This window comes from Myotis lucifugus, unplaced genomic scaffold (assembly GCF_000147115.1).
Source record: "Myotis lucifugus unplaced genomic scaffold, Myoluc2.0 scaffold_10, whole genome shotgun sequence".
Classification (NCBI taxonomy): Eukaryota; Metazoa; Chordata; class Mammalia; order Chiroptera; family Vespertilionidae; genus Myotis; species Myotis lucifugus.
This window is the reverse complement of record NW_005871058.1, coordinates 10,082,744-10,103,620: the sequence shown is the minus strand read 5'-3', so window position 1 is coordinate 10,103,620 and position 20,877 is coordinate 10,082,744. Positions and strand designations below refer to the sequence as shown.

At 41.3% G+C, this 20,877-nt stretch overlaps 1 protein-coding gene across 1 annotated transcript; it reads right to left on the bottom strand.

Annotated features, from left to right (window-relative positions):
- Nucleotides 1-423: 423 nt before the first annotated feature.
- On the bottom strand, nt 424-17,089 carry TMEM52B (transmembrane protein 52B). Its single transcript, XM_006084235.3, has 8 exons — nt 17,036-17,089; nt 15,055-15,098; nt 12,986-13,024; nt 12,308-12,474; nt 9,860-10,071; nt 2,293-2,405; nt 876-1,099; nt 424-566 (listed from the first exon to the last, which is right to left on the bottom strand). The coding sequence occupies exons 1-8, from the start codon at nt 17,087-17,089 to the stop codon at nt 424-426; spliced, it is 996 nt and encodes a 331-aa protein (XP_006084297.2).
- Between the last annotated feature and the right edge of the window lie 3,788 nt (nt 17,090-20,877).

The following is a 20,877-nucleotide window of genomic DNA, read 5'->3' as shown; positions in this document are numbered from 1 at the left end:
CAACGCAGGCTCCGGGGAGGATGCGGTCCGCTGCCAAGATGGGTACGGGCCCCGGGAAAATGGGTTTTTAAAGACCCGCAGTCGGTGCACCCGTTCCGCTGGCTCTCCCGGCAGGAACGGGCGTGCAGGGTTAAGTAATTTCAGGGACTAGCGCTCCACGACGCCTTAGGGCAGCCATCACGACTGCCCCCCACCCCCATCTATGTCCCCCTTTCCCCTCCCCCTCCCCCGCAACTCACAGGGACCCTGTCCGGGTATTTCTTCCGGATCTTTTCTCCTTCCTTTTTCCGATACTCGAAGGGATGGTCCTCCTTATACTGGAACTTCATGATGAACCGCAGGTTTTCTAAGATCCCCGGGCGGGGCCTTGCCTCCAGGGCTGAGGACTGCGTCGCTCGCGTCGGGGCCTCCTTATGCCAAATGTCAGGACGTCTCGGGATCGCCTCGGAAATGGCAGCTCCCGTCGCACCGCAGCTCTAGGCCGAGCTCTGGGAAGGGATCTCGGCTCCTCGCGTCTGCAGGTCCAGGCAGGTCGGTGAAGAACCCGCGGCGGCTTTCCCCGAAAGCTGGGAACACAAAACAACACGGCGGCGCGTTGGATTGTGACGTCACGGCGCCCCGCCCTTCGCCCCGCCCCCGGCGCCCCGGACCCCGCGGGGATGGGGGGGGACAGACACACGTGGTTGACTTCAGTGTGCTCTCTTCCTATCTAACCTTGTCCTAAATAGAATCCATTGCAAACGGAAACGGATTTTATACTTCTTATTCTATGGAGAGTGTGACATGCAAAAAGGTTTTTAAAACAACAAAAAAATGTTCTAAAGATGTCTTCTTCCCTCTTCCTCGCTGTGTCTTGGTTGGGTCCAAAAACAAACGGAAAAACCAGCCTTTTCCAGCTGGTTGGGATCTGGAATCTGGGGAAACCGGGGACGAGGGTCCTGGGGTTCCATTGGCCGGTGGTGCAGACATGGCCTGCGCTTGCATGTTGCCCTTTGCTGCTTCGCCGGGCACCTTGGGAGCGAGGCTGGCTTCCTTAGCCGGTGACCCCTCCTTCACCACGTTGGCGTCATTTTGTTTGTGTTCCTGCTGCCGTTTGCGCCTAGAACAGGAACATAAACAAATCGTGACTCAGGAATTCGAAGAGACGTATTAGGTGAAGGGCATGAAGTGTAATCAAGGTCCCCAGAGGGGTGTCAGCCATGTCTCCAAGGGCTGCATGCATGCTCAAATATAGAAATGATTCACTTTCTCCTGTTAGCTCAGAAGATGGGGAAAGAAAATATCAAGATTGAAGTGATTAACTCAGTAGTTCTTCTCAAACTTTCTTTTTTCTTATACAAGCATTTACCTGAAGGATAGATAGGACTACTGCTTAAGTGTCCCCAATGTGAATAGAAAGTGCCACCAGAAAGGGTGGCGGGCCCTCCCCTTACCTCCCCAAGAATCAAAGGGACTAGGGCTTTTCCAGCCTCTATTAATGGCAGGGACCTTTTGGGGAAGGGCAGCAGAAAGTATAAGAAGTGTGAGGAAGGGCTGCTTACCCAGAACAAGCTCAGGAAGTTCTGAAAACTGTATGAGACAGCGCAGCCAGTGTGGGTCAGTTGTTGAGCTTGGACCTATGAACCAGGAGGTCAGGGTTCCATTTCTGGTCAGGGCATATGCCTGGGTTGTGGGCTCAATGCCCAGTAGGGGGCGTGCAGGAGGCAGCCGATCAATGATTCTCTCTCATAGTTGATCTTTCTCTCTCCCTCTCTCTCCCTTTCTCTCTAAAATCAATAAAAAAAATATATTTTTTAAAAAACTGTATGAGACAAAGGGCAGCCCCTGTCACCTACATTGTATCAAGTCTCAGTGTCTCTGATTTAAAAAATAAAGCCACAAAATAAAAGAAACGAAGCTGTACTGTTGAAACAGGAAAGAGAATTGTATAGCCCTACTTCTTGATGTTAATTATTTTTCACCCTGGCATCTTTCGGTCATTTTTATGGGTGAAAATCCACCCCAGAGATGAGAGGAATGTTAAAGAATTTGTGAACATGTTTTAAAACCACCACTATTATTCAAATCCATTCTTAATTAGTCTTTAAGTTTTGTCTTTATCATTTCTAGGAGAGAGAGAGAGAGAGAGAGAGAGCTCACTAAAGCCAGAAAAAATATAATAAAACCATATTGTTACAGAGTAGTAAGAAGCTAAAAAAAATTCAGTACAAGCAGAATAGGGAAACTAAGATAGTTAAACAGCAGTTTGCAGCCACCTGATAGTAAATATTATCTTCCCGAAACCAAGGATACTTAAGAGTAAATGGTTTGTACTTCACCTCCCCAACCACAGGGTAAATAGCATAAATCATTCTACTCACGAAGACAGGTAACAGAACCCCAATTATTCCATTTGCCAACCACACCTAAGGACAGACAAATTAAGAGAATAAATCTCATTTTGCTACATCAGCATAAAGATGCTGAATATTCTATTGATTCTCCCCTAAGACCTCCCCTAAACACCCAGCCATTAAAACCCCTGAGAATGAAGGTCCCAGTTCTCTCTCCCTCTAGAGAGCATGCCTGTGCCATTCCCTCCCGCTCTCCTTCCCCCACAGGCACATATCTCCTCAACTTCAGAGACCTCGGGAGACTTGCAACCATGGAAGCAATAGGCAGTGGCAGGTTGGTCGTCCAAGGCTAACCCCTTGAACCTGTCTCCAAGTGAGCCTTTTTTCTGACTTCCCAGTGGGCCTAGGCCTCTGTTACTTCTATGCCCTGCCTAGTTTCACTGTCCTAAGTGTTTTTGCTTTCCTCAATAAAGTCTTGCTTGTTTTTCTACACTTTGTCTCTTGACTGAAATCTCTCCTTCAAGAAGGCAAGAATCAAGTTCTCATCAACTCGCCTGTAACACTATTTCAATGTGTCATTTCTTTTCTTAATATCATTCCATGGTTATGGATTCTCTGTTGACCTTGGGGAAAAATTCAATAGAAACATTACAATAAAGTTGAGGAAATTTCCTAGGAAGTAAAATAGTAAGACAGATGGAAAGAGGGCAAAGGGATGCAAATTAGAGTTTCAACATTCAAATGCTAGGAGTCTCAGAGAGAATTCAGAAAATGGGGAAGGGAAGTTAGATTTTAATTATAACAGCTAGGTTTGCCTTAAAAATCCTAAGGGAATTTTGTGACAAGCTAAATTATCATTTAAAGTATAAGGGTAGTACATGACATTCCTTAAACATGGAAACCAAAATTTCATTGTATCTGTTTTCAGGAAGCACCTGCAAAATGGGTAAGTAAACCAAGAAAGGAAAAGACATGGGATACAGGAAACAGGATTTGACACACGAGAGCGATGAGGATAATCACCAAGGTAGTAAAAGTGGTTAATAGTTACTAATGTTTTAAAATACAAGCTTTATGTATAGTATGTGTATATTAGCTCCCATAGTCCTCACATAATAATGTAATATACTCACTTTATCCCAATTTTACAACAAGAAATTGAAATATAGAACTATTAAGTAACTACACCGTGATTGATTGGACAAGGAGTAAGGGAAAGAACCAAAGTATTAACCCACAAAGCCTGCTTCCCATTGAACTCATATAATCAAATTGTGATATATTAGTAACTATATTTAGAAGATAGGAGGACACAAGAAATGTTCAGAGTGTTATGGTGGTGTGGGGGTCCAGAACGAGCCACCCCAAGATGTGCTTCAGTGGACTGCAGATTACTTTGAGATTTTAGATTAGGCTCCGGAGAAACTTCTACCCCACTTCCCCTTGACTATCTGGAGGAATTTGAATTAGAGACCTTGCCCGTAAGAGATTATCGGAGATAACTGTTTTTGACCTGTCAATGTACAGGCCAAGGCAAACTACTAATATTGAATGTCTGCTCTTCTTATCATCCTGCAATGACCTTGGAAGCCCCCAGTGCACCTTACCTCACCTCTAGCTCAGGATGTCTTAAATACCTCAATCCCCCTTTCTATCGCTGAACCTCTCATGTATGCAGGGTCTCTGACTCTCTCATGTGGGTGGGGTTCCTCAGCACAGAAGATTAACTTTGATTTTCTCTTGTCAATCTGCCTCCTGTTATTTTGATTATTCCAGCCAGCCAAAAAGAACCAGAAGGGGAAAGAGGAATTTTTCCCCTTCCCCATAGTAGCAAAGGTAGGGATCATGGTAATAAAAAAAATGGCTAAATTTTCATCTTCGACAATGCAACATATGCATAGTATTTGGAGAAATGCAGAATTTACAGAATCAGCTAAAAAGTAGGAAGTTCTCGTATATGTATGTGTGTGATGGGAAGGTGCTACTTTCCTTCACAAGCCTTGTCGAGGTCTTTGATGTTTAAATCTCTATTAATGTATACATTCGATGAAAGGAAATAGAAATTAAACTTAAAAATAAGAGCAAAAGGCTTTTCAGTTTGTTTTTTAAAGTCTTAGGAAGCTGAGTGGAAAACCAGCTTAGACACTCAGCTCCCTGCAAATTACATCACTGCTCTACAATTTAGTCTCCTACACAAGGAGTTTGGAGAGCCAAGTGGTGCCCTGTGGGCATTCAAATGGTAATGTGTACTTGCCAGTTATTCGACTTTTAATAACCTTTGTCCCCTTTGAATTGAATTTGCATTTATCTACTTTGGTACTCACTGAGTTTGAATTTATAACACTTTTGAGAGAGGGAAAGGGTAGTTAGTACTCAACTTTACCACCTATGATAATTAGTATTAACACCATAGGGGAGCGCAAATTCTAAATCTAGTTAGTGCAAGAGGGGAGTAAGAGAGATCCTGGACAGGCAAATTGGATATACAAACTGGTACTCCAGAAAGGTCTAGACACTTGGAACATTGATATCACTTGCCAAACAAGGACTGCAGTCACCACAGGGCAACATGAACAATTAAAGCATGAGTACCGTGAGGCTGAAATAAAGAGGTGTTACATGTAGCCCGCCTTTTTTCATGACTCTGCCTATAACTAAGCTTTTATGAAAAAAGTTGAAGAAGTATGTCTGTGAGGTAGACAGTTCAACAGCCATTCACTAGTCTCCCTGTCTTCTACATCTCACATCTCTTCTCTCCTGACAGCCAAAACATCTTGCAAGCCACATGATCTCTTTCCCCTCTTCAGAAACTTAACAGTGGCTTTCATAGCATGCAGGATAAAGATCAAACTGCTTAAGCGCCTATGTAATGCCTTCCATAAAAATGCCAACCTGTCTTTCCAGATTCATTCTTATTATATCCCTTAGCATTTTGAACACTCTCCACGATTCACTTCTCATTATTTCTATCTTTGCTCATTGACAGAACATGCTCGTATCCTGTATATCTAGTGTTTAGAATTCTAATTTGTTGGGTTTCAACTCAAATACTACCACTTTCATTTCAAACTCTTAAAATCATGAGGTGATTTTCCGAAGTGGGCAAGTATAATTCTGGCTTCACCAGGGTGAAGGTGCCAACAGAAGGACCCTGGCCAACATTACTCAGAGACAGCATGCAAAATATTTTCCACAGTGAACTCTCAATATATCTTGGCCAATCCATAAATCACTCAAATTGTTTTCCCAGTCAGACAGCCTGCTCAAGGGCAGATTTCCCATTATGGCCTCTTGATTACCTTCCAGACAATCTGCTTATCCAAGGAAAAGAAAACACAGCTTGCTGTTCCCAGACTTTGCAATTTTTCTCCCCGTCTCTTAAATTGGTTACATAAACCCCATTTTTGCTTTATTCCCACATACCCATAGATAAATGAGCTCTTTTTAAAAAATATGTTTTTTATTTATTTCAGAGAGAGGAAGGGAGAGGAAGAGAGGGATAAAAGCATCAATGATGAGAGAGAATCATTGATCAGCTGTCTCCTGCACACCCCCTATTGGGGATTGAGTCCACAACCCCAGGCATGTGCCCTGACTGGAAATCGAACCCTGACCTCCTGGTTCATAGGTTGATGCTCAACCATTGAGCCATGCCAGCTGGGCAAGGCCCTCAGCACTTTTAACTAGGACTTTTACAACAGGCTCCTAGGTGGAATTAAGACCTGACTTCTTCACACTTCAGCTAAGATCTCAGACTTTCACCAGAATATCTTTCTAAAACACTGATCACATTATGGAACTCTCCTGCTAAAAATATATTAAGTAGCTCATCATCTTCTAGTTCAGTGTCTGAATCATTTAGTACAGGCTTACAATGGGCACTTTTTTTTCAGCTCTATACTCTCCTTCCATTTTATAATACATAATTCATATAAAACATTTGTATTGTACTAGTAAAGGGAAGAAGCTAACAGAAAATGAACAATTAAAGAATAAGCAAGAGGAAGAAGAAGAAGATGGGAAGTTGAATATCTCGTTCATAACCACATACAAGCTTTATCTTAGATTAAGTTGGCTTATATTTTACCAAGACTATGAAATGCCTTTTCCCCATTTTAGAAATTACTGCCTTGAATTCACCCTTAAATCTGGTTTTATTCAATCTTTCCCATCATAATAAACACTAATACCTTTCATGTATTGGCTCAGCTCAATGATCTAGGAGTCATTTATTACTCATGATGATGGTATCCCAATATATCTTTCAAATCCCTACAGTTATCGCTACTTTCATCTCTAATATCACCATGGTAGTCCCATCCACAAGCATCTCTTATCTACTCTTCTTCAATAGCCTCTCATCTGGTCTTCATGCTTTCATTCACTGCTCCAGTTCCTTCTCCTGTAGCATTCACTCACTGTTAAAATTCAAATTGCATAAGTGACTTACTGTTTAAAATCCTTCAATGACTTCTTGATGCATGTAAAATATAGTCTATACTCCTTGCCCCCAAGGCCCCTTGTCTCTCTCAGACTCCATTTTTGCAGCTCCCTCCTAAGCTAACTAAATCAACTAGTCCAGTCTTTTTTCAGTTTCTCAAATTTACCCAACCGTATCACATCTTTGAAAATGCTCTTTCATCACTCTGCCTTTCCCAATGGTTCTTTGCACTCTTCATGTTTGAAATATATATTATATTAGAAATATATATATATTTGAGGCCCAGTGCATGAAATTCATGCACAGGAAGGATCCCTAGGCCTGGCCAGTGATCAGGGCTGATCAGGGCCTTCCGGCTGCTGGCCAGGGTTTCCTGGCTGCCAGCCAGGGTCTCCATTCCATGGCTGCTGGTGGGGCCTCCCTTCCCCGGCTGCTGGCTGCCAGTCAGGGCCTTCCTTCATTCCACGCCACCTCCTGGTGGTCAGTGCACATCATAGCAAATGATCGGTCTCCAGTCGAACTCCCATGGGGACAATTTGCATATTAGGCTTTTATATATGTAGATTTGCTTTTTCTTAAGCTTTGTGAGGACCAAGAGTCAGAGTACCTGTGTTTCTTGCACACTTTTATACCTCCAGTTTGCCTCAGCACTATTCTTGGCACATAATTTCCATCGAATCAAATGTAATACAACACACAATTAGAACTATTATTATTGGGAAGCAGGAAGGACATCTATTTCATTTAGACAGAAGGAAAGAGGAAAGGAGAGGTTCAGAGCCACAAGGGTTGTAGCTTTGGGCTAGAAAGTTACCTGGAAGCTTTGATTTCCTGTCTAAACTAAGAGGACAAATCCCCTGCCTAGAATTAACGAGTAGGTTATGGGGTGTGAGTTTTGAAGAGAGATATTGAAATTTGAATAACTACTGAAAGGAATGGAAAAATTACTAAAGAAAATCTAGAAGAAATGGTAAATGGTCCTGGTGTGTTGGAGATCATGACCTTGTAAATGACCTCAATCAGCAGCGTTGAGAGATTTTCTGCAGCTCTTCTGTTCAGCAGTGTAGGCTTTGGGGAGAAATCAGTTAGCTTCAATGAACCAATGTTTAAAGTTTGAAGAATAGGTGTGAGGAATGTTTAAAGGGGTTAAAATTTTTTGAGAACAGTGGCTAAAGTGATTGAGCTTATTAACAGATATCTTAGATAGAGTAGATAAAGAAGTGAAGTCACATGGGTGCTACCAGCTTGTGACAAAATGGAATGGTGGCAGGAGTGAACTCCATGTAGCTACTAGAGGGGCAGAGGGGCAGGGAGAGATGGGGCAGAGAGATCTCTTTAGAATAAGGTAGGATTTCTTCCAAGATCTTATTATACCTGACAACATTTTAACTTAAGACTATGGTATCTTGAAGGACAAATGAAGCAAGAATATTTCACAGATTGTGTGATAATAAAGTGATTCATTTGGCAGCAGCAAAACAAGGCCAACTTGTGCTATGAACAATTCATGCATTTCAACAATTTCCAGAGGCAATTTGATAAATGACCCAGGAAAAACGCAGATCACCAGCAGGTTATACTCAGAATAGTTTCCCTCTGGCGGGGCTGAGTGAGCATTCCTCCAAGAATGTACTTAATGAGGCACTGACTGCACTAATCAGTCATTCCTGGCTCTGTGATGTCTCCCTGAGTACTGGAGCTAATTTCCTAATAAATGAGTTTGTTCAAATGTTCCCTACCTCTACACAGAACACATTAACAAGAGTTGCATATCTTTAGTTGTTTACCTCAATTAAAAAATATTATTGATGAAATAAAGCGACTTCAGGTGTGACTTAGCACTATCATAGCAAAAGGAGGAATCAGACATAATTTTCAGTAGGATCATAGCAGGCAGATGAAAATCAGACATCTGTATCAAGAATAAAAAAAACACACGTGCATAATACTTTACAAATCTGTCATATATACTTAGTTTATTTGACCCTCACATCAAACTTGTGAGGTGTTATCATTGCCTGTCCATCGTACAGATGAAAAAACTGTGCTTTAAAGATTCCATTGGGTTATCTAAGGTCACTGCTGAATAGAATTCACTTCCTCAATTTTCCAATAGTATTATACTTTGGAGGTAGTATGCTACGTGGGCAGTTCAACATGGCACAAGGGGATGGTGCCTTGGGAAGGATCTCATTTAGGCTTGGTTCAGTTTGTGCTCCCGGTAATGGAGAGGTGTGCAGATAGGAGGATGCATTTCTATCATGGCGCCATTAGGTGGCAGGAAAGGCCACCACTAGAGTCTAGTGCTTGTCACTAGATACTTGGTTTCAAGTGGTCAACTCAGGCAGGCGAAAAGAAGCAAAGCAATACTATTCTTTCAAAGTTAGAAAAGGGTGCGTGTGTGTGCTCAAGCACGTGCGTGCATGCGTGTGTTCACAGGGCAGAGGAACTGAAAATTGAATAGAACTGTTACTGTCCTCTGTGCACTGTCCAATACCACTGGTAGGTAGGACCAGAGTGAAAGAAAGACCTTTATATCTGGCATTTCAATATATATTGTGTTCTCCTAGCCCACACTGCAATCCCACCCTTGGATTATGGATGTCCAGTTAGGTATTACATGATGTCCAAGATGACCATTGTCAGTCAGTGTCAAAGTGGGTGTTCCCTCAAGAGGAAAAGTGAATTTGGTACATTAATGCTTATGGCTCCTCAAGCGTATTCTACCCAGGTGCTGGTAGAGAAGAGCAACTTGCAGTATCATGTGGGTGAAGGAACTCAATAGTTGAAGGAATTCAAGAAATCTTTGACACATTGCTAGAGGTTAGTTGCAAATTTTGGTATTGGATAAATAATGAGAGTTCTTGATTAGAGCATTCCATATCGGAAAATAATATGTGGCTGGAAATGAAGCGTTGGAATCCATGTTTTCCACTAGATGATGTTTAGATTCATCCTAAATCTTCTGAAAGGTAGCAAAAAAATGTCCCATCTGTCTATCTTTACCAACTCTGCAGATGTCCCCGCCCCATTTATAAAACCGAAGTTCCCATCAATTTGGAGCGTGTTCTCCTTGAGGAGACACCTTCTCCACCGGAGGCAGCTGCTTCTCTTCTGGCACTGAGGGTAGGTCAGGTGCTTTCGGCCCACACCTGGCCACTGTGAAGCGACTCATGTGAAGAGCTTCCTCATACCCTGGGAGGGTGTCCACGGAGGAGGGCAGCTGGCCCAGCGGGCTGTGGGAGTGGGCCACCGCCAGGATTCTCCGAGCCGCTGGGCCAAACACTGACTGCAGGGCTGGTGAGGGGAGAAGGAATAGAGCGAGAGTAAATGTGACAGCCTCAGAAATCAGGCTTACAACATTCTAAGTTTCCCTCTACCTTACAACTGACCAAACTCGTTATCAACTCTGCCACAAATGTTATGAAACCCCTGTGCAGCTTGTTTAAAAACCAACTTTACTTTCTGCTAAAAGACCCTGTCTTCTCTGGTATCCTCGAATAATCTAAATGGGGTTCCCATATCCCACCATCATCGGCAGATTTTGAACCCTTTAGACCAGGGGTTCTCAACCTGTGGGTCGCGATCCCTTTGGGGGTCAAACGACCCTTTCACTGGGGTCGCCTAAGACCATCGGAAAACACATATATAATTACATATTGTTTTTGTGATTAATCACTATGCTTTAATTATGTCCAATTTGTAACAATGAAAATACATCCTGCATATCAGATATTTACATTATGATTCATAATAGTAGCAAAATTACAGTTATGAAGTTGCAACGAAAATAATTTTATGGTTGGGGGTCACCACAACATGAAGAACTGTATTAAAGGGGTCGCGGCATTAGGAAGGTTGAGAACCACTGCTTTAGACCGACCCGCTAATGTTGCAGTCTCCTTAGAAATATGTATTTCTGCCTTACTTATCTTTTCTCAAAATGACTGGGAGGCAGGAAAGGTGAGCAACAACACATCACATTGTTCTCTTTGCAAAATGAAAATCACAGTGTTTTGCCACCTATTGTTCTGCCTGGTATTTGCAATCCAATTTTAGTAAATACTATACTATAAAGAAGAGAACAGAAGAAAATAAAGTGTCTTATGGTCATCACAAGAATGTTGAGGCTCATACTTTGTGTATCAAGAGGTGGAGAATAGATCCCATCTGTGGTAGACAGATAGATACGAGCAGAGCAAGGATGATGGGCCAGGTCGAGAAGGTCACCAGGGTGAAAAGCCCCAGGTGCCCAGCAAAACTGGGAAAACAAGAACCTTACCCCCAGGGTAACATTTCCTCCCCTAGCCTATCTCTGATCCTGCTCTTTAGATCTCTGCAGTTCAGCCTGACCTTTCCTCTCTTGGCATGTTGCTAGTTATGAGGGTCAGACCCCGGCTTAGAGGGGGAACCGGAGAATAGCCCTGAAGCATTAAGCTCCATGACAGTTTTGATCAGCATAAAACACACCTAGGCCTCCTTGTGTTTCAGCCCCAAGCCCAGAAATACAGCAGAACCAGACAAGAGGCGCCAGGACTGACATCATCAGAACCAAATGCATTGACTTATGAGCCCCCCTTCCCTCCTCCCCCGCCCTGGTGCCAACCAATCAGAGGAGACTAGGACCCTGAAAGAACACTTCTGAAAAACTGATGAATATGCTATTGAGATCCCCCCCCCCCCTAGACCTCCAGAAACACCCTCAGGAGGGGCCCCAGTGCAGTTCCCTATGGGGCAGCCCCAGGCCTGTCCCCGCTCCCTCCCCAAGGTGAGTTTTCCACTCCTCTCTCTGATCCTAAGCAGCAAGGGTCCTTCTTTTGCCTCCGTAACACTTGTTTCCCAAGCCCATTTCTTCTCCAGCTCACTTCCTCTACCTCTATGACTTGCTTTCTTTTTTTATCGCCCCCAACACTTTTTTCCTTTTTTCTTTCTCTGACTTTCTAAGTAAACTTTCTCTTATAAAAAAAACAAAAACAAAAAGACTTGGAGAATAAATAACTGAAAATACACATGACAAATTTCTCTAAATATATAATAATTCCAGATAGAACATGTGGGTTTTTACAAAATCCAAGACTTTTTGTGGTTGTTGTTAATCCTCACCTGAAGCTGTTTTTCCATTGATTTTTAGAGAGAGTGGAATGGAGAGGGAAGGACAGAGAGAGAGAGAGAGAGAAACAGAGCCAAACAAGCTAGGGCCCAAGACATTTTTGAAAAAGGGGTATGCTTAGAGCTTAAGCCAATTTTATTAACTGTAACTATTTCTGAATTGGGTAATTCTTCTCACAAAACATTTCCAACATCATCTCCAGCATTTCATTTCTTCCTTCACTCTCTCATCAGACAAGAACAATGGTTGTGATTACAGTGTGGCTGACAGCACAGGTCACTGCATCACCAGGCTTCTGGTCATTAAAACAACTCTGAGTTACAGCTTCTTTACTGTTCAACCAGGTGTTTTAATACCGTTGTACCACCCTGATCGCGTGTTTGAACCCGGTTCCCTTCCCATGGAAACAGTCAGTGTACTCACAGGTGATCGTGCTCTGGAGAGTGCTATCATGATCAAAAGCGATGACTGTCACTTCGTAGGGTGGCCGGCCCTCATCTTCCCCATTTTGCTGGCGACTCAGGCAGCAGCGGAAGCACACAGAGGTCAGGCCACACAGGAGAAGCAGGGCGCCAATTACCACCAGCAACCTGCAAGGAGCCCACCAGCACCAGAGCTCTGGGTTCTGCTGCGTTTCCTAACTTGGGCATAATCAGCCCTCCACGTCTGTGGTTTGATTCTTGTGTGGATCTTTTATAGAGTAATTATAAGATTTTAATTCCAGGGCTTTCACTTCACATGTTATACTTCCCTACTTTGTCAGCAGGACAGAGTCCATTTGTTAGAAAATTAGTAAAAGGTTTAATGTGACTTGGAGGGGCTGCTTTTTACTTTACTGAAGTAGCCTCTATAGGCTATTTTAGAGCTGATCTGAGGATGTAGACAATAATCTGTTGATGTTGCCCGGGAAGATGGTATTGAAATAGGAAATCCTGTCATATTGTCACATAGGGTGGCGATGAAGTAAAGAAACGACTCCATGTGATGCTATGCAAGTAAGTAGGCTGGCGGTCTCATACACATTTTTTTTCCTGCTGTCAAATATATTTAAACTAAACAAACAAACAAATAAAAACAGTGGCTATTATAGCTGAAACTTACCATATGTACCAGAGATGTACCCAATCTGTGGTCAGGCAACTATGAAGAAAGAATAAAGTTTTTGCAATAAAAATATAGTTAATTCCTATTATGATTCCAGAATCAAAACCATGAGTTACAATAATATGATCCCTTGTTATGATAAAAGCATCCCAGGCTATATTAACTTCAATGTAATCTATTGTGTAATGGGATGCTTTAAATAGTTTTCTATGATAGATGGCAGTATGTAAATCATTTCATAAATCACTATAAGACAGACTAAAGTAGTGCTCATGAATTAATATTCATAGAAAATATAGCCATGACTATTGTAAATAGTTACGATGAGAGTTACCAAGAAAGAACTTCCCAATGCAAGTTTAAAAGAGGTTGAGCCTGACGGGCATGGCTCAAGGGTTGAGTGTCGACCTATGAACCAGGAGGTCACGGTTGGATTCCCAGTCAGGGCACATGCCCAAGTTGCAGGCTCGATCCCCAATGTGGGGTGTGCAGGAGGCAACTGATCAGTGATTCTCATCATTGATGTTTCTCTCTCTCTCTCCCTCTCCCTTCCTCTCTGAAATCAATAAATATATTTTTAAAGAGTTTGAAAATGGGTGTGAAAGTTAACATTTGTATATATTTGAGATCAATAAAATTTAAACATAAAGAAAATTTTGGTTATAAGCATGAAAGCAATACAACGAAATTCATAATTTATGTATTGCAAGTTGTTGCAGAAAGGGCCACCATAAAAACTCCCACCATAAAAAGGGCCCTAAATTTTCACATCCAGAATCAAAACTGATATACATGATGGCTGAGGCCAAACAAAACGGGGAAAATGTATAAACCAAATTCATCATGATGAAAGCTAATTAAATATTGTGAATTAACTAGGAGAATTATACATTTTCTCTATTGGGATAAAAATGTGGATTGCATAAGGGGAGTATGGGATAAGCTCAGGAGTGGGAAGGGGAAGTAAAGGAAAATGTTTGTTTATCTTTAAAGACGGAGTAAATTTAATATTACTTTCTGATATATTTATCTATTAAAATCTACTGAAATGCGCACTCTAACCTTTCGGTGGTTTCGCAGTTGTGGAACATACAGTTGGCATTTTCACTGAACAATGTCTCCTCCAGGTTTTCTCACATTCCCCCTCACCCCCACCCTCTTTTCCCCTATTGTGTTCATCAGTTTATTTTGCTCTTTAGATTCCACACATAAGTGAGATCATGTGATGTTTGTCTTTCTCTGACTGGCTTATTTCACTTAGCGTAATAATCTCCATTTGAACATTCCCCATTGTTCAAAGCCCTTTATAGCTCTACGCTGTGATTCTGATTCTATTAAAATGACTCTTCCTATGGTGATGCTGAAACCTCAGAGAGAGTGTGAAAGTAACCAAGGCCATCACCATTTCCCTTGGGTATAACATATTTGCATTGAGAAACTCTTCCCATGGCTAAATATGTGTTTTCCTTCAGCCTGAGCAAATCTTCGCTCGAAACTGTCATTGATTTTTTTTTTACTAGTTTACCTCTAAGTGGAATGAATCTTTCCCCTTTATATCCTTTGTGTCTACATAAGACCTAATTGTGATAGGTTTAGATTAAGGGGTAATTATCTCAAAGTAATAGCTAAATAAAGGCTGCAATAAATATTAACATGCCCTAAAAAATAAAATGCCCCAGATTTGAAGTGGTGATGTACCTTTGGAAATCACCCACATGTATCTGACTGTGACTAAGATATTGAATCCAGTCTGTCTGCATGAGTCACTAAAAATCATGAGTAAGAAACTCTTCTGCAAATCTCTATGACTGCATAAATTGCGATGATTAAGTCGGCTGCTTTTAAAACTGGCTTTGGAAAAAAACGCTGTCAGCAGTTTTATTCTGAGTATTTCAGATGACAAAAATGCATGTCTTTATTTTGGGATAACCCGTCTGTGGGCTAAGTGCCCATTTAAGTAGAAATAAGGGAAGTCGCAGATATCCGATGACATTTTGACCCTGTTTTGGGTATTGATGTTTTTGTCTGTCTCTCCTTCCTCCGCAGTTGGACTCTCAGATACTTACTGTTCAGGACTGACACAGCTCTCCTCACATCTTGCCCAAGGAAGCTGTAGGAAGGGAAATAGTCTCAGACAGGGAAACTGTCAGATCTTCTCTGCCCACCAGCCTATGACTGCTATGTTAGATCAGTTGGTGAGAGCAGGGTAAATGCGAGGACAAGGTCATGGGGTCAACCATGTTCAAGACTGTTTGTTTTCATCTCTCCAATACCCATCCATTACTGCACTTGAGGTGGGAGAACCTGGAAGAACAAATATCTAATCTGTTTGTGTTTTTTTTTTCTTATGGTGGTGGCTGAGCATCACTGCCCTGTGAATGAGAGGCAGCATTTATATCAATTCGTTTGTCCTAGAAATTTCCCGATCTGTCCCTCAGGATATTGTGACTGTCTTCATAACTCGTTCCCAGTACAAAATGAATTCTGCCCCACTGCTCTTTTTCATTCCCTCGGTACATCCATAACTTACCATACAAGAGAAGAAGAATTTGAGAAAACGTATTGAGTAGCTACTATATGCCATTCAGAAGGCTAATAATTTTTAATATTTCTTAACATTTCATTGTGAAAACCATGTAGGTGAATATATTTAACCTTATTTTAAATAGGTAAGGGACCAAGGCATAGGGGTTTAAGTAACATGACCACCTGCACACACCTCTTGATTTGGCCATAACTCAAATGAACCAGGGACAAATCTGCTCTATCAGCTCCTTGACATTGTTAGCAAGTCCCTTCAACTCCTTGTAAAGAAAGAAACTTCCACTCCTTCTCCTACCTTACATTTTGGCTGACTTTCTCCTTCAAAAACCTCTCTAGGTAAACGTTTGTTCTAGAAACTGTTTCTCTCTTCCAATAACTTGAAAGACTTGGTATTTCAGGAAACCAACAACAAAGACCACAAAGGTCCTCTAAAAAGGGACAGAGATTTACATTTACTTGGGGTTTTATGCGGGGTGTGCGGTGGGGGGGGGGAGTGCACACATACTTCTAATGTATCAGAAAAGGATTTTGTAAAAAATCTAACAGCTGCCTTCTGCTGATAACATTTGAGAAACTACTGGTTTTGTTTTAATTTAAAATAGTTGACCACTAAGGATGACAAAGTGTGAGTTTCTTCAACCCAGTTTTGGTGCTTGGTTTCTTGACTAAAGGCTAGAAACACTGAAAGTTCTCAGCAGATAAAATGCCTCTTTCAGGCCTGTTGCAAAAAGAGAAGGAAAAGAGAAAAGGAGGGAAGGGAAGGTCAAGAGAGAGAAGAAGAAGCAAAAAAGAAAATACAAGAAAAAGAAAAAAAAATGGATTTTCAGACATTAATTTGACTGTTATACAGGAAGCAAAACAGACACAGCCCACACTCTGCTAGAAGTGGTACAGGAACCTGATAGTAGGCAGTTTCTTCATTTGCTCTCCTTAACGGATTTCATAGCTGTGTAAACTTCCCCTTGATAGTTGTTCAGAATCCCTTAGTCCAGTGACCCCTCTCCCAGCTAAATGAGTTACTCAGGGGCTTCTGATTCTAGTGGGGAGAAAAATGAAAGATCCAAAGTATTTTTAAAGAGTTTCCTCTCTTTTAATTTAATGGAGGCACCTTTAAACTCCAAGAATAGTATTAGGGCTGATGTGGGAAAGTCCATTTAGGAGAATTACACACCTAGTTTTGATCATTTGCTTGGGAATTTGAGGGATGAGTGATAAAATGTTAAAAGAGAGAAATATGCACGCGGAAGTGGCATTTCTAAATTGCCATAGATACCTGACTTGTATCTACGGTGGCCCTAATTTCTGTCCCCTGTTTCAATGATGTTATCATTCGTCACACTTGCACTATGTCGCCCTATACCATAAAGGAAACATTCTAGTTATTCATTTGCCACTAACCCCTTTTGTCTTCCCCCCTCATTCGTTTTCCCCCAGATTCTTCTGAGAGTTTGTTTATCCAAGAAACAAAAACAAAAGCGTTATTCCCGCATTTTCACAACTTACCTGGATGAAATACACCAGGGTAGAGGCCAACACGGTGTGGACTCTCAGTCCCATGGGGCTGAACTCCTGCGTCTCCGGGATCACGCACTGGGTGTCCGTTACCTGCTTTCCATGTTCTGCTGCTTCCTTTTCGTGCTCTGCCCCTTGTCTGACTTCTTGACCTAGAGGACTTAGGAGAGACACTTTTCTTAACAATAAATCACTGTTTTCTTTTCTCTCTTTCTCTCTTCTTATTCCCCTGGGCTTTTTATTTTCCATGATCTTTCCCTTCCTGTTCATCCTGCCTTCTTTCTCTTTTCTATTCCTGGTTTGAGGGTTTCCACATTAGCTCCCCTTTGTCTTTTCTTTCCTTCCACTATTAGTACTTTTCTATATGTCTTTAGCTTTCTCCCACTGCCCCCAAAAGAAAGACATTTGACGAAGACGCATCAGTCCTCGGAATTAGGTATTTTTCTAGGCAGTGAGGAGAAACTTGACTTGGAGGAGGATCAAAGAGAGATTGCTCTTCTCCATCAGAAAAGAAGTGATCCTCTTGGTTCTTCCCCACAGCACACCAGGTGACTGTTGAAGGTTGAAAGTCACCCTGCCAAACCCCATTCACTGGCCCTCCACGTGATTAGGCCTCCTCTCTTGCTCTTTGAAACCCTCCCCTTCACTATGTTGATAATCAACTCTCCTGGTTCTGGGTCATTTATTCCTAACTATTGGAGGAGGACTGAGAGGTTGCCAAATGAACTGGAAAGCCATCCCATCTTTGGAGAAACAGATTTGGAGATTAGAATTTAGAATTTCTGGGTCATGTCCATTAAATTCCTGTCCACTCTGACTTCAATTCCCATTGAAACAAATAGTCAGACAGACTTAAAAAACAAACAAACTGGGTTCCAAAATTTCTCTCTCTCTCTCTCTCTCTCTCTCTCTCTCTCTCTCTCTCTCAAATAAAATCTTAGGTAAGAGTAAAAATAAGCACATATGGAAAAAACATATAATATTTGTAAAGAAACGTATCTATAGGAACAAATGAATGCTATTTACATGAGTTATACTTAAGTTGGTAATTACTTACTTAATACAAAGCATTTCATAAAAAAATTAGACATTAGTTTATGGAAATGTATCTATTTCATAAGAACTGAGTAAAACCAACTTTCAGACCTTTTCTAACTCTGAAAGTCTAATTTTATTGAGTGATTGTTCAGGGCAACTGTTGAGAAGGATTGAGTCCAAGAGCCCTCATACTACATGACAATGTGATGTAAGAATGGAGAATATAAAGTTATTCATTTTTTAGCTAAGGAAATCAGTGAGATAAAAGTCTCATATGACACTGATGATTCAAAACCAGTCAGTTCCAAAATTAAATGAGCAGTACTGTGCTAGGGTGAGGGACTGCTGCATGGAAGGGTTACAGAATGTTACAGAATGTGCTAAGGGGAGGAAATGAGACATGAGAAATTGAATGTGCTCGGAGGGAGGGGGATGTATGAGGAAGGATTGTGTTGTCAGGATATGGAGAAGGATTGTGTATGTGCTGGGAGGGGGGACTGACGTATGGAGAGGGATTGCAGGGTTAGGAACCATGGAAGAAAAATTGCTAGATTGTCTTAGAAAAACAATGTGTTATGATACGCTCCAGTCAGGTGTGACTCTGTTTACCCCCCCTTTGTTCTTATGAACTTTCTGTGAACTTCTAAGGTAACACTGTTTTGCTATAAAGGATCATACTGCACCCTTGATCTCTGCCACATGCTCCGAAGCTCCCAGAGGGGGAGCTAGGTGCTGTGGCCAGCTGGCCAGCTTAATAAAGGCTCTTAAATTTAAATTCTGAGTCGGTGGTCTATCTCGTTGAGCCAACCCATAACAGTACCTTTTTTTTTTTAATGTAAGGAAACTGGTGTTAAGATGAACAGTATTTTCCAAATTTCAGCAAAAAGCTTGGCAAAGTAGAAGGTATTTAATAGGAAAAGAAGAGCAGGACTCTAATCCAGGCCCTCCACTGAGTTAATAAGTTATTTCTCAAGTCCTTAATTTTCTCATTCATATAGGGTATCCCACAAAAATGTATACACACACTTTGAATAATTATAAAGGCAGTGTTTATTAAAATACATTTCATTTTCAAAATTGAATTATCAGCTGATAAAGTTTATATACATTTTTGGGGGGGAGGGGAGGAAACCTATATAATAGGAGTGGAATGTCCACTTGACCTCACCTAGATCTTGTTTCATGGAGAAAATACAATCAGAGAGACAAAGGCATTTTGATTATATTTCTTTCCGTGAACATGGGTAACACCATTAACCCTTTATTTCTCTTTGTTTTTTGTTGTTGTTTTTTAAGAGAGAAAACACTCTCTTTTTTTAAAAAAAATGTTTTTATTGATTTTAGAGAGAGGGGAAGGGAAAAGGAGAGAGAAACATTGATCGGCTGCCTCCTACACACCCCCTACTGGGGTTCAAGCCTGAAACCTGTGCATGTGCCTTGACTGGAAACCTCTCTGGATACAAGATGGCGCCCAACCAACTGAGCCACACTAGTCAGGGCTCTTTCTCTTTTTCTTAACAGAAAGGTAGTGTTGCGTCATGGCTAAGAATCCAGGTAGATTTTCTGGGATTAAATTCTTGCTTTGTCACTTACTAGCTGTGTTATATTGGGCAAGTTATTACATCTCTCTGTTGGTTAAGTTTCATTCCATATAAAATGAAGTGACAATAACAATGATGATGTTACTTCATAGATTTATAGAGATTAAATAAGTTAATGTGTGTGAAATGCATATAATTGTCCCAATATAAGAAGCATTATAAATGTTAACTACAATGACCTTGATTTCCACTCAGTTTTACCAATGACCTTCACCTTCATGGAAAACTGATGTCCATCATGCTTCTCATTGTTACCATGACCAAGTTTTACCTATTCTGACATTTCAATTCATGAATAGTTTCTCTTGCTATCCTGGCCATCTCTTCTCTCAATTATTCCAGCCTTCACCCGCATGAACAGGTTTGCCAATTAACATGACCTTTTTTCCCTCCCAGAGCACTTTTCTGTCATGTGATAACCATCAACTTCTTGCCCTACAGCTACTTAATAGGTTTGAACCAAATGGGATTCTGTTAATGACCTCCTAGCTACTTGTTCTTTTTTTTTTTAGAATTATTATTGCCACTTTTTTTTTCCCTTACTGGATTATTCCCTGGAGAAAGAGAGATTTGTGTTTATCTTTATCAAAGTGATTATACCTTGTGAGGTCAGCTGCATCTGAGAGGAAAGAGGATTCAGGAGGAAAGATTGAAGAAGGTACGCAATGGCATGGCAGGTAGCTGAGATGAAGGGGACTGATCTCATTACGATCCTACACAATCTTGTAGTTCCATTAAGCTTGTGAATCATTAGCTTAGACATAAGTTGTTAAGGACGTGGAGTGGAACAAATAGAGGGCACATGTACACAAGCTTTCAATCTATGCTCCGGGGAATTGTTATACAATAGCTGTAACAAGTGGGGTTAAAGAATTACTTATTTCTGGTTCCTTTGATTATTCTCCTTTTGACCTTGTCTAAGTCAGGTGACCAGATTCTCTTCTTCTCTTTGCCTCAGTGAAATAGAGGCCAGGACTATCATCACTCCAAAGCATCAAGCATGAATTACAAAGAGCTAAGCAATGAGCAATAGCCACGGCTTCAAAAATGCATAACATGGGAGAAGAACCCAGTTTCATCTTGTAACCACTCCACTAGGAAGTGTCTCTATGGAATGAACCAAGATTGCAGCCTCAGTATTCAGTGGCAACCTCAAAGGCATTGAAAGTCGGTGATAAGATTAAATTTAAGGAA

Excerpts from the sequence above, each read along its gene's own strand:
- TMEM52B (XM_006084235.3), bottom strand. The coding sequence starts at position 17,089 with ATGGGACTGAGAGTCCACACCGTGTTGGCCTCTACCCTGGTGTATTTC. Across the intron at positions 13,025-15,054 it reads AGCTGTGTCAGTCCTGAACA|TTGCCTGACCACAGATTGGG; the intron begins GTAAGTATCTGA and ends CTTTCTTCATAG. Across the intron at positions 12,475-12,985 it reads GTACATCTCTGGTACATATG|GTTGCTGGTGGTAATTGGCG; the intron begins GTAAGTTTCAGC and ends GGCTCCTTGCAG.